The 12,967-nt window shown below is 44.4% G+C and overlaps 1 protein-coding gene across 1 annotated transcript; it reads right to left on the minus strand.

Annotated features, from left to right (window-relative positions):
* Positions 1–4,286: 4,286 nt before the first annotated feature.
* IGFBP3 (insulin-like growth factor binding protein 3) lies at positions 4,287–11,649 on the minus strand. Its single transcript, XM_006902173.1, has 4 exons — positions 11,241–11,649; positions 7,067–7,290; positions 6,478–6,597; positions 4,287–4,412 (listed from the first exon to the last, which is right to left on the minus strand). Exons 1-4 carry the CDS (start codon positions 11,647–11,649, stop codon positions 4,287–4,289), a joined length of 879 nt encoding a protein of 292 aa, XP_006902235.1.
* Between the last annotated feature and the right edge of the window lie 1,318 nt (positions 11,650–12,967).

Here is a 12,967-nt window from a genome sequence, read left to right on the forward strand (position 1 = left end):
ATCATCAATTCTTCTATCATCCCTAGTCATTGTCCAGATTTCTGATGCATTGAGAAGACTGTGGCCTGGATCAGCTGCACCTTAGTCTCCAGACTGACATCATTGATCTTTGGTACTCTGGAGAAGTTCCTGACAGTAGACTTTCCCAATGCAATTCATCTTTTTATTTCCTGGCTGCTGGTACCAATTGTTGATTGTTGAACCAAGTAAACTGAAGCTGTTCACAATAGCAATCTCTTCATCATCTATCATGATGCTGCCAATTGATCCAGTGGTGAGAATCTTTGTTTTCTTTCTTTTTTGCCCCCCCCCCACAGTAAACATTTTTTTCTCTTCATTTTGTACTGTATATTTACAAAGTTTGCATACATTCGGTTTTGGGGTTTTTTTTCACATCAGGTATTTCCCCATTTCCTTCACCTGTGCCTCCCTTCACCCATCAAATTGTGTGACCCTATGATTTTGCCTACCACCTCTACACATCCTCAGGCCTGTGCTTTCACCCCCCCCTTGTTTTCTTGGTGTTGAGCTTCAATCCATATTTAAGGCTTCAGTCCCTGATGTTCTGCAGCAAGCACTTCAGATCTTCAGTAGTTTCAGCAAGCAAGGCTGTGTCATCTGCATGACATAGGTTGTAGATGAGTCTTCCTTCAATCCTGATGCCACATTCCTCCCCATAGAGCCCAGCCTCTTGGATGGTCTGTTCCATATATAAATTGAACAGGTATGGAGATAAGACACATCCCTGGTGTACATCCTTCCTGATTTTGAACCACGCAGTGTTTCCTTGCTCTGTTCTGACGACTGCCTCCTGGTCCAAGTATAGGTTTCACATAAGCACAATCTAATGTTCTAGGATTCCCATTCTTCTCAGACAGCCACTTTTTGTGTGATCCACACAGTCAAATGCCTTTGCATAGTCAATGAAACAGATAGACATTCCTCTGGTATGCTCAGCTTTCAGCCAAGACCCATTTGACATTAGCTATAATATATTTTTAGTACTAATGGAAGGAAATGAAGAGGAGAACTGAGAAGGAAGGAGAGCACTGAGAAATAAGGGAAGCACCTGGAAAGAAGGACAACACTGAGAAGATAGGAAGCATTGAGAAGAAAAAATGAGCACTAAAAGAAAGGAGAGCACTGAAGAGGAAGGAAAGCACTGAGGAGGAAGGAGAGCACGGAGGAGGAAGGAGAGCACTGAGAATAGCAGCTTTGAGAAGTAAGAGGAAACAAGGCAATTTTGGTGAGTTTGGCTTGTTAAGCAATCTGGTTATAAAGCAAGTCTTATTGTCCATTCACAGGTCATCAACGTCTGCAAAAGGCCTACCCTTTTGAGACAGTCTGTGGCTGGATGTCCTGCCATATCACCAACCCCTCCAAGTCCAGACATTGCTCATATAGTTACTACTCCCATTCACCACCTTCCTGTTAGGCTTTGAAATCAGAGTGCCTCTTTAGTTGAGTATTTCTCTTACAATTTGACTGAAGATTGCACCCTTCACCCTGGTTCTCTGAGCATTTTATAGATTTACTCACCACATTCTATATCCATGATCAGGGATACTTTAGAGTGTTTATTAAAGATCAGTTAGAATTGTAAACAGGTGTCTAGTAAATTTTCCTTGTAGCTTATCCTTTAATGTCCTAAAGTCACTAGTTTGGTCTGCAGATGATCTGTGACAAGTGGCAGTTGTGTGAAGAGATAGGGGTTTCCCCCTGTCTTTGTGTATTTCCCTTCCCAAAGTAGAGAGGCTCAGAGAAATGGTTTAAAAAAATCCCTGCATGTCTGTCTTGTCCTTGTCTTGCTGTGGTTGTAGACATTGCCCGGAGAGGTGTTAGATGAGACAATGGGATATAAATCCAAAGCAAGTCAGCAACAAGCCTTCAGGGAGACTCATTTGCTGATAGATCCTCTTCTGCTTAGAGGTGACAATGTATCAGGCCCACTACACCATCTGTTAGAACCAGAGGCTGCATACACATGTGTCAGCGAGGGTCCGAGGGCATGAAGCAGCATGTAGGCATATATCACAACCAATGTGATTTACCAGCTCAGGATTATGTCAGTAATGATATAAGGCCAGAGACAGGAGAGAGAGAGTTTTATGGGAAAAGGTCTATTTGCTATACATAAATATACTGTAAGATTTAAATATCCAAAAATACTTTTTTTCTGAAAAAATATAATAAAAAAAGAACAGATTGCATGTAGGAAGGATGTCTTGAGGCCCCTTGGTTGTAACAAGAAGGGCTTTATTCAGGGTGCCATGTGGTAGCAGGGTGGCAGTGCAGTGCCTGTCTTCTCAGGCATCCCCGTCCTGGGATCAAAGGGTAAACTTTGGTCACATAGAGCTGGTGGCCTCTAGCAAGTGCTGCTTGTGGGTCTGAACACACTTTGTTATGGCTATCCCTGATCTACCATCTCTATCAATTTTCTCTAGGACTCCTTAGGATATATAGGCTTTGTACTGTCAACTCACAGGCTCTTTGAGAGAAAGATGGCCAATCTCCTCTGTGCAATTTATAATCTCTGAAAACTTGCTCGAGTATCAGTTATAAATCAGTTCCAACTCAACAACACACAATAACTACATATGTGTACTGTTGTTAAGTGCCATCAAGTTGAATATGAACAACATATCTGAAACATCCTATTCTGTATCATCTTAATTAACTCTATGTTATATATAATGTTTAAAAAATAAACTGGAATATTTTCTATGCATATATGGGTGAATTATAAGGAAAAAATTAGCACTATTCTGAAATTGTTGAGCAGGAGAACTGTCTTCTCTGTAGTTATGAAGGGTCATATGATCATAGGTGAGGTCTCTAAACATGGGGGGCAGACTTGGGCTCAAACCCTGTCCTCTTCCTGGAGTAGGCAATGAGTGGGCTTCTAACTGGCCGAGTGAGTCTCTGGGAGCTCCTGTAAAAGAAAAGCCAAACGTTCTTGGCCTTTCCTTATAAAAAAACACTACAGTTGTCTCTATTCTTTCAAATTGTTCTTTCTTGAGCTGGAGCAGTGTCTACTGACTGCATGCGAGAGGTCTTCTCTGTCAAGGGACCCAGGCACTGGCTCAAAGATGGCACCACTCAAGGTCAGACGACCACATGACAAGAACACAGAATCTCTATGGTGTAGAGAGGGACTATGGCGTTCTGCAGTAAGGGGAGATGCCAGCATATCCTCTTAGAGATGGAGTTCAAAGTGGGGAGGAGCAGAAAGGTTCTGGAGGCAGTACAAATAAAACTTTCCCTCATTCACTGCTGTACAGTACAAAGATGTTCACATTAACAAAGGTAAAGAATCAGACATTTCAAAAATTCTTTCTGAACTTTGGTTTTCTTTTTTTTTAAAAAAAGAAAAAATAACAATAAAAATTCATTACAAAAAAAGATATACATCAAAGTGGTAGTCAGCTGCTGATCATGCCCTTGGTAGTCTTTTGTGCAAAATAAGGAATGTTTGAGTTCCATGTTAACTACAATGACAACAAAAAGAGATACATTGAAATAAGAGGGTCAATATGGTCTGGGGTCATCAGGCAGAGCGCTCAAGAAGCAGCACTGCTGTGCAGGCCCACTGAGACAGCAGCAGGACAGTCGAGTTGGATCCAAGGACTCCCACAATGCTCCCCGCTCAGTGTCCAGAGGTCACCCTGAAATAATTAGCTTTACATTTGCAACGAAAAACAATATATAAAAATTAAAATGTTTACTGCTTATTAAATATGTCTTGAAGAAATGGAGAGAAATGTTTTTATGAGTTTTCTCCTCTTGAATTACAATGCTTATCTTCAAAATTTTATTTTATATTGATATAAATGTTAGTAAAATTACATCAATCACAAACTATCAGAATATTCATAATATATTTTACAGAAAAAAATGGTGTCTTTAAATTAGAAATATTTTTCTTTAACAAATCCTTTTGGGTTAAAATATTTTACTTGGGAAAATAAGTAAATAGACATGCATGGAAAAGACTTAACTTATAAAATCTTTATAGGGTGAAGGTTTGAGGGTTGACAGCCTTCTCCTCTGCCCGCTCTGTCCTGCCCATCCTGTTTCCTCTGCTTCTCTCTGAGGTCAGTGGTGTAAGCCCTTCTAGCATGTCTGGGCAGGAGGGCCAGCCACATGGTCCTCAGGAATAAGGGCTCCCTTCCACCCTGATGTTGCCATGAGGGGTACCACAGTGGGCAGGTGTGGCCCTTCAGCTAGGACGTAGGACTCTGAGGCTTACCTCATGGCTCCTTGGTCCCAGGGGCTGTGCCAGCATTCTACTTGTTCTCCATGTTGTAGCAGTGGACTTCACCTTTCCTTTTGGCTTCATAGCCTGGGAGGGGCTGTCCATACTTGTCCACAAACCAGCAAAAGCCCCGCTTTCTGCCTTTGGAGGGGCGACACTACAGAGAGCACAAAAGAGAGTCAGGATACCAGGAACAGCTCGTGGATACTCAGGGTAAGATGAAGCTGGCTACCTGGAGCCCAAAGGGCTCCTTAACATCTCTGCTGTGTTACTGTTATTAGTAGGTGTCATGGAGTCGAGTATGAACAACAGATCCTATGAACAACAGACCTGAATCCCATCCTATCCTGTGCCATCTTCACTATCTCTGACACACTTGAGCCCTCCATTTTGATGAAGGTCTTCTTCTCTTTTGCTGACCCTTCACCCTTCCAAGCATGGTATTTTCAAAGGAATGGCCTCTCCTCACAACATGTCTGAAGTATCAGAGATGAAGCTTTGCCATCCTTGCCTCCAAGGGAGCATTCCAGCTTCACTTTTTCCAAGACATACCTGTCCATTCTTTTGGCAGTCCATGGGAATATTCAGTACTCTTCTCCAACACCACAACTCAAAGGCATAAATTCTTATTCAGTCATCCTTATCCATCATTTAGCTCTCAGATGCACAGCAAATAATTGAAAAGACCATAGCCTGAATCAGGCACACCTTAACCTTTATCCTTGTGCAGAGGCCATGCTAATCTTCTCTGTATCGTTCCAGTTTTAGCCTTCAAACTGACATGACTGCTCTTCGGTATTTTGGCGAGATCCCCAGCAGGACACTTGTCCAAAGCAATGTATCTTCTTATCTCCTGACTGCTGGTACCAATGGTGTTGCTTGTGGATCCAAGCAAGATGAAATAATTTATCGTTTCAATCTTTTTTCTATCTATCATGATGTTGCACAGTGGCTCAGTGGTAAGGACTTTTGTCTTCTTGATGTTAAAATGCAATCTATATTGAAGGCTGTAGTCTTTGATCTTCTGCAGCAAGTGCTTCAGGTATCCCTCACTTTCAGCAAGCAAGGTGTGTCATCTGCACATATGGCACTGGTTGTTAATGAGTCTTCCTCTGATAATGATGCCACATTCTTCATAGAGTCTGGCTTCACAAATTATTTCTTCAGCTTACAGACTGAACAGGTATGGAGAAAGGATACATCCCTGATGCACATCCTTCTTGATTTTAAATCGTACCATGTTTCCTTGTTCTGTTTGGGTAATGGCTTCTTGGTCTAGGAATAGATTTTGCATGAGTACAATTAAGTATTCTGGGATTCCCATCCTTCTCAATGTTGGCCATAGTCTGTTGTCACCAACACAGTCAAATGCCTTTGCACAGTTAGTAAAACAGAGATATAACATTCTTCTGATATTCTCTGCTTTTAGCTAGGATCCATCTGACATCAACAATGATATCTCTGGTGCCGAGGCCTCTTCTAAATCCAGCCTGAACCCCTGTTTATGGAACATCTCTTTTTGAATTATCATTTCTGTGTATATGTGTGCACATGTGTCTTTAAGTGTACATATTCTCTGTATGAATTTGCTTCATATGTCTACTGATGTCATACTCTAAAGTGTCTGGTTAGAAGACCAATTGAACTGAAATATCGCCACAACACATAGTATATATACATATACTTAGTATGACTTAACATAACTGTTGTTGTTGTGTGTAATATCAAGTTGCCTGTGACTCTACATGTTAAAAAAATGAGTCCCATAGTGACCCTACATGTAATAAATCTTTGATCCTTTTCCATTCATTCATTCATTCACAGGAAGATGTCAGGGAAATAAATCTTAGGATGAGCTTGTTGTCACATGACTTTATATCACATTGCTTAGAAATACTTGACAATAGATACCATTAAAAATGCTGTTGTTATTCATAATGCAACAGTAACAAAACAATCAAAGTGCCCATTGATAAGACTACAAAGGATTCCCCAAAAGCACTTGATTTGCTCAGTGACAAGTAGCTGTGAAGGTCAAGATTAAGAAGCAGTATGATAGAGGGTTGAGGGTTCTGATCAAACAGGCATCCCTGGGATCAGTGTGTGACACTAACTGTGGGTTCAATCTGCTGAGATGGACCTGATACAGATGTTGCAGAGAGCTCAGCGTTAGTCTTTCTCTGCCTCCATGGAGTCTTAGGGAGGAAAAAGCTCTCACTCACCTGCTTTTTCTTATAAAACCCCTTCTTGTCACAGTTAGGGATGTGCACACCCCTGGGGCTTAAAACATTGAGGAACTTGAGGTGGTTCAGTGTGTCCTCCATTTCTCTGCGGCAAGGGCCCTGGAGGTGAAAGAGAGCAGAATGGCAGAGTTTGTTACTACAAAGGACTTGCAGGTCTTCAGAATTCTATCACACACAGAGGACTATCCTAAGTACAAGCTATATAATGTGTTCCTCTCAAGTATTTTTTTCTGATTTAGTAAGAAAGTCTCTGTCTTTCCCTCTCTCCTTATATTCTCAGAATAACCTGGTATGGAGTAGGCAAGAATACATCTGTTGGATAACCTTTTTTGGAATGGAAACAAATATTAAATATTTTTAAAATAATGACGTGAGTGAGGGAAGGAGCTGGGGCAGATGAGGCTAGAAGCTCCCTACTGATCAGCTTGGACAATGTGCCTCTGTTGACTGGGATCTTTGGAATAAAGAGCTACATGCTTAGAAACTAACCAACCAACGTACTGTCTTAGCTTCTGGGCACTCAGAGTAAATGACCACTGGCATCTCTAACAAGAGGGCAAGCTCTTACATATTCTATTTCCCGTTTGGACTCTGAGGAGAAGTTCTGGGTGTCTGTGCTCTGAGTTTCATAGTCCACTTTGTATCGCTGGCTGTCCTTGGCATGTCCCTTCTTGAGAACATCCATCTTGGTGTGGAAAGGCTGGAATTTGGAGTCTGACAGCCGATGTGTGCTGGGGAGTGCCTGGTTTTCCATGCTCCCAGCATTTTGTTCTTCTGACTCACTAACATTTCCTTGAAAAACAAAGACCAGAAAAATGAAGTAACAGCCATCAACATTTAACAGTACAGTAGTTGTTACAAAATTCCACTATTGCAATGAAACCAACCAGAGAGCCAGTGCTGAACTCATGCTCCTGAAGGGCTACTAATGTGTCAAAGCAGAACTACGGTGTGGTCTTCAGCAACTACCTTCTCAAAGTAGCTGGCCCCAGCTTCCTTCTGGGGTTCCTTTGGGTAGTCTCAAACCTCTAATTTATCTACCAAGTGCCTTATCTCTTTGGACCACCCAGTCATTGTAATGTAAACTTAAAAAAGCATTTCAAATGTATTTGTTTTGAACTTTGATAAAGTACTAATCCTAGTGCTAGTAGCTCTGGTAACATAATCCACAGTGAGCTTTACTGCTCACCGGAAGGCCAGGTATCTTCAGGAGTTGAAGTTAACCAAATGCTCTGGGGGAGAGATGGGCAGTCTCCTGCTATTAACAGACTCAAGAAGACTCCATGGGTTACAACGAATGTTAGTGAGTTTGAGCTTGACAAAATACAAACTTTACCAAGAAAGTTATCTTTTAAAAATGAAATCTTACACTTGTGCTTTTACTTACTAAAGGAGGTGACAACTTGCTTACCCCCTCAGCTTTCAGCCACTTCTCCAGAGCTGCTGACTGTAACACAACTTTTACATCTCACCAGCAGAGGGCAGACCTGCGCCGTGGAAGGACCCCTTTTTTAGCACATTGCTCTTCAAATGCAGAATCCAGAAGAATGAATGCACATTCTCCACCACCCTAGACCACTGTGAGAATCCAGGCTTTAACAAGACCTCTCTTGGGTTCTGGAGCCTACTCAATTTGTCTCCAATGTTACCTGGTAAGGCCTGTAAGTAATCTGTTGGCTCATATGGGGAGTGAATTCTTCCTATTTGCACTGTTTTACTGCACACACCAGAGTTGTCCATACTTGGCAGGGGTTAGCAGGTGATGGTAGGTCCCCCCACCATATTATTAAAGACCCACGTCCACACAGGGCTCTGTTGGTCTCTGAGAATAGCCACATATATTGTAAATCCTTAGGCTTCCTCTTTACTGTTGGTCTCTGTAACCCTCAGGAGCCATGTGGGCAAAGAGAAAGTCCCCTTCTTGTCATATACATCTGTGTGGAAGAGCTTTCATATCCTGAAAGAAGGGTCAAACAATTTTCTGAGGCCTCTTTTACAATCAAAAGTGCACAGTGAAGAAAGCCTAAAGTTTGACAGCAACATTGGAATGCTAATTTAACTGCCCTTTTAAGTACAGTAGCCCTTCTTTACAGAGTTCTGACAGCACAGTCCACAGTGAAGGCTGTGCACCACAGTGGTTCAAATCCACCAGCTACTCTGTGGAAAGATGAACATTCTCCTTCTTTCCTGACTTAAGCCTCAGCAATCTGATGAAGGGTTGCAGTGGCCGAAGTGAGTGGACAACATTGAGTTTGAAGTCTTCTGTATGTAGAACTGAAGAATTCAATCAACTACAGACTGAAAATACTAGAAGTGATTTAGCGCTCAAAGCAATTCATCAAAATCTAAGAGGAAGCTTAAAGTGCTATTTACACTATAGCAGGTCTTATAAGTGATGTCAAAACAAAACAGAAAACAAACCTTAAACCTATGGTCATCAAGATGATTCTGAATTCAGTGAAGACAGCTTCCTAAGCAGCTGGTAGATTTAAGCCACTTATCTTCTGTTAGCAGCCCAGTACTTAACCTCCTATGGCACCAGCATTCCTTATAAGTGGTCTAGGGATGATTTAAAGTATAAGGAATGATGTGAGTAGGTTATATGTGAATACTGTGCCATTTTATACAAGGGTCTCCAGCATCAGTGGATTTTGGTACCCTTGGCAAGTCCTGAAGCCAATTCTCTACTGGGTACTGAGAAACTACTATATGTGGATCACACATGAGACTATATGATCAGAATTCTCAATTTCTTTTCCACTTCAAATGGCCACAATCAAAGGGTTTGAGGTGTGTCCCCTATTACCGACCTGTGTTTTCTCTGGTTGTGCTCATGGGTACCAGGCAGTCCTCATGGGGACCAACTGCTACATTTAGAGCAGATGTTCACAAAGCAGCTGACCTTCATCCTCTGTAGAACACAAAAGGTTTTCAGCTTCAGCTCTCAGGTTACTGCTGGGATTGCTCCAAACTCCAACAAGCAGGGTTTGGGCAACTATTATCTTGGCATGGGGCACGACAACATCCAACTGGTCTTTCCTTCTAGCTGGGGTCAAGAGTATTCTGCTCTAATAGAACTTTCTGCCTCCCAGGAACAGGCTCATCACTGTGGCAACCTGCTTGTGGGCAGCACACCCTATCAGAGCCTCTGGCTCTTTGAATGGAGGAGCATTTGGTGACTCAAAGAATGCTCCCAGTCCCCCTTCTCTCCACAAAGCACTTTATCATCAGGTATGAGGTACACAGGCCATGTGACTTGAACTTCAGGTCTAGTATGGAGAGATTAATAAATTCCAAGGCTTTGGCCTACTGCCTGCAAGAGTATGCCTCTTAACTGTCAAATTCTTAATTGGTAAAATTTGGTCTCAATATCCTTTATCAAAGGGTTGTTTTTTGTTTTGCTTTGTTTTCTCTCCTCTTTTTTTCAGGGAAGAATTGGCACAAAAGGAAGCTCTGGTTGCACAGACCCTAGTGAATTGTGCTGCTAACTCAAAAACCATGTGGCTCCAGAAGTTTGAATGCACTAATGGCTCCACGCGAGGAAGACAGGCATGCTCCTCCAGTAAGATTTACAGCCGAGGAAGCACACTGGTAGGTCACTGGATGTTGGAACACACTGGATAAAGAGGTTGAGTTTAGGACTGACACAAAGGAAATACTAACAAGAACCCTGAGTCATTTATAAAATTTCACCTGGTTGTTTTTCCTTCTGATGTAAAGATTGGTGATTTGGAAAGGGGGGAAAAGGTTCTTTTTAAGCAAGAGATAGTTGTGCCCTTTTTAAACATTTTTTCTTGGTACCTTTTTTTACATTTTTCTGGTGTTTTTTTTTAATCCCTCCTCCCACTAGATTTTACAAGTTCTTTTCTCTTACAATAAATCCCATTAGCCTGAAACAGAGTTAGAATGGTGTTAATCATGCACAGTACTTGCAGGTAGAAATGATATGTTTAGAAGTATTTCTAAGAGCATTATTCTGGATACTCGAAAATGCACAAGAAAATAAAGGAGCACAAAGAGTGTAATTTTAACCAGAAAGAGACTGTAGTGATTTTATGTGTATTAAAACTGCAGGCGAAAACTGAGCAGTCTCCTCCCAGCAGGAGGAAGCGTCCAAAGGAGAGGGTCCCAAGAAGTCAGAGCAAGCCCAGGGCTCTGAGGAGCTAGTTAAGACCCTGGAGGTTTGCCTGTTCACAACTGGGGACATCTTCATTAGAAGAAATAGTCTTCCCTAAGGAGGGGAAATCTATAGCAATGACAATTACAAAGGATCTGCCCTGAATGACAAAGTAGGGGCTCCAGGGAGTCATTTCCTTCAGAGTGGCCAAGGAGAGAATTTTCCACCTTTAGCTTTGCAGCTGATCCCGCACGAACTTTGCTTTGAACCCTGAAAGAGGATGGCTAAGATTTAAGGAAGAGCTACCACCACCACTTGCATTTCTTTGTGAAGGCCACATTGAAGGGTGCTTAGGGGAGCAGCGAGCTGAACAGTGGCTGAGCCAAGATGAACAAAAGATAACCTCTGAGACTCCCCCTTTCCTCTCCCACGAAATTACCAATTTCGTTGATTGTTGTTGTTACGGCGACTCATAGCGCTTTGCAATTGCCAAGTGTTCTTCCCTTGGGAAGGAAGAAGTACAGACCCACCAGTAGAGGACTGACTGTCTCCGGACCTGAGACATCAGGTGTCCAGGCAGCGGCTTGGACCATCCCACCCCGAGAGGCACGCAGTGCGACCTCACCTGACGCAGGCGATTCGCGAAGCAGGTAGGTGCGCAGGGGAGCTGCTGCACTAATGTTAGTGCAGAGCCCGCGGCCCTTCAGCAGCGCCTGCAGCGGACGCGGCTCGCCAGATGGCGGCCGGCAGCGCAGGTCAGTACCGCAGCGCTCGGTGTACACACCACACGCCTGGCCCTCACGCAGCGCGCAGGTCAGGCAGCAGCCACAACCTGGCTCGCGAACCAGCTCAGTGCACGCGGGTCCAGCGGGCGGCAGCAGGCACTGCTCCAGGGAGCTCACATCGCACGGCTCGCAGCGTACCACGGGGCCCACGCCGGCCGCGCCTGCGCCGGCTCCAGTTGCGGGTGGCCCGCTTAGCAGCGTTAGCGCGGCGAGTGCTGCGGCCCAGAGCGCGAGATGCGCCCGCTCCATGGTGCTAGAGACCCTCCTGGATTGCTGGGAAGCCTGTGGCGTCTGGCTTCCGCGGGGTTGGCAACTCGTCAGAAGATGAGGGGCTGGACTTGGGAGCTGGGGAGGTCAGCCACGTTCTCACTGTACCAGGGCGCTCACAAGTGGGCTGTGGTTGGCGCGTCTCGCTGCTAGCTAAATAGAAGTCTGGCCGTGGACACGCCCCGGAACGGGGAGCCGCGGGGCTAGGGTGGGGGTGGAGGAGGGAAGGAGACCCCGGAGAGAAGAGGCCAGCGAATCTGGCTTTTCTGAAACTCTTAGGACCAGACAGGGGCGCCTACCCTGGTCCGGCGCTTTAGGAAAGTTTCTCACAGCGCCTCGCCTTTGGAACCTGGGCCAGAACTGCACTCGCGCTCCTGCTCCAGTCTGGCACCTGCTCCTTGCGTGCCCAGTCACTTACCTGTGTTCCTTACTTGGACTCTGCTACATTCTTCTCTTGATGGTTTACAGAGGCGGGTCAGGCATGGAACACGCGACTGCCCTAGTGGGTGACCTTGATTCTACGGGGGTAAGCATATTAGTCCTTCTGGTGGATATTTTGCAAATTCCACTTCTTTGGACTGCAGAGTGGAACATATCTGAGTTCAAATGCCCAGTTCCAATGGGTGTTCCAGGAGAGCTAAAGCGCTCAATGTGTACCAGCCCCCTCTGGCCCATGGAGGAGCCACTGCAAGGGTGCCCACAACCTTTGCTGTGACTCACCACTCAAAAAGGCCTGGGTGGAGAGTGCCCCCAACTCTTCTAGGCCATCAGAGCTCCCTCAGGCAGGCACTGCCGAAGCGTAATTAATAATGGTGGCCTTAAAGACTCCACAGCACATAACAACAGCAACAACAGTGGATAATATGTGTTGTTGCCAACGCAAAGACATGCAATTTAATCCACAAGCTACCCTTGGGGAAAAGATAGGCAATTTCCCTCCCTTAGTGTTTTACAAACATCAGAGAGTTGGACAATGACCAAGGAGGATAGAAGGAGAACTGATGCCTTTGAGCTGTGGTGCTGGAGAAGAGTACTGAGAATACCATGGACTGCTAGGAAAACAAATAGATTTGTCCTGGAGAGGGTTAAACCGGGTGGCTCCTTGGAGGCAAGGATTCTGAGGCTCCGTCTAACTTACTTCGGACATGTAGTGAGGAGAGACCGGTCCTTGGAGAGGGACATCATGCTTGGGAGGGTAGAGGGACGGCGCAGGAGAGGAAGGCCCTCTATGAGGTGGATTGATTCAGTGACTGGGATAATTGGGATGGGAGTATCAGAGACAGTGCGATTGGCACAGGAC

Source organism: Elephantulus edwardii, unplaced genomic scaffold (genome assembly GCF_000299155.1).
Source record: "Elephantulus edwardii isolate Elephantulus edwardi_28Jun2011 unplaced genomic scaffold, EleEdw1.0 scaffold00376, whole genome shotgun sequence".
NCBI classification, from domain to species: domain Eukaryota; kingdom Metazoa; phylum Chordata; class Mammalia; order Macroscelidea; family Macroscelididae; genus Elephantulus; species Elephantulus edwardii.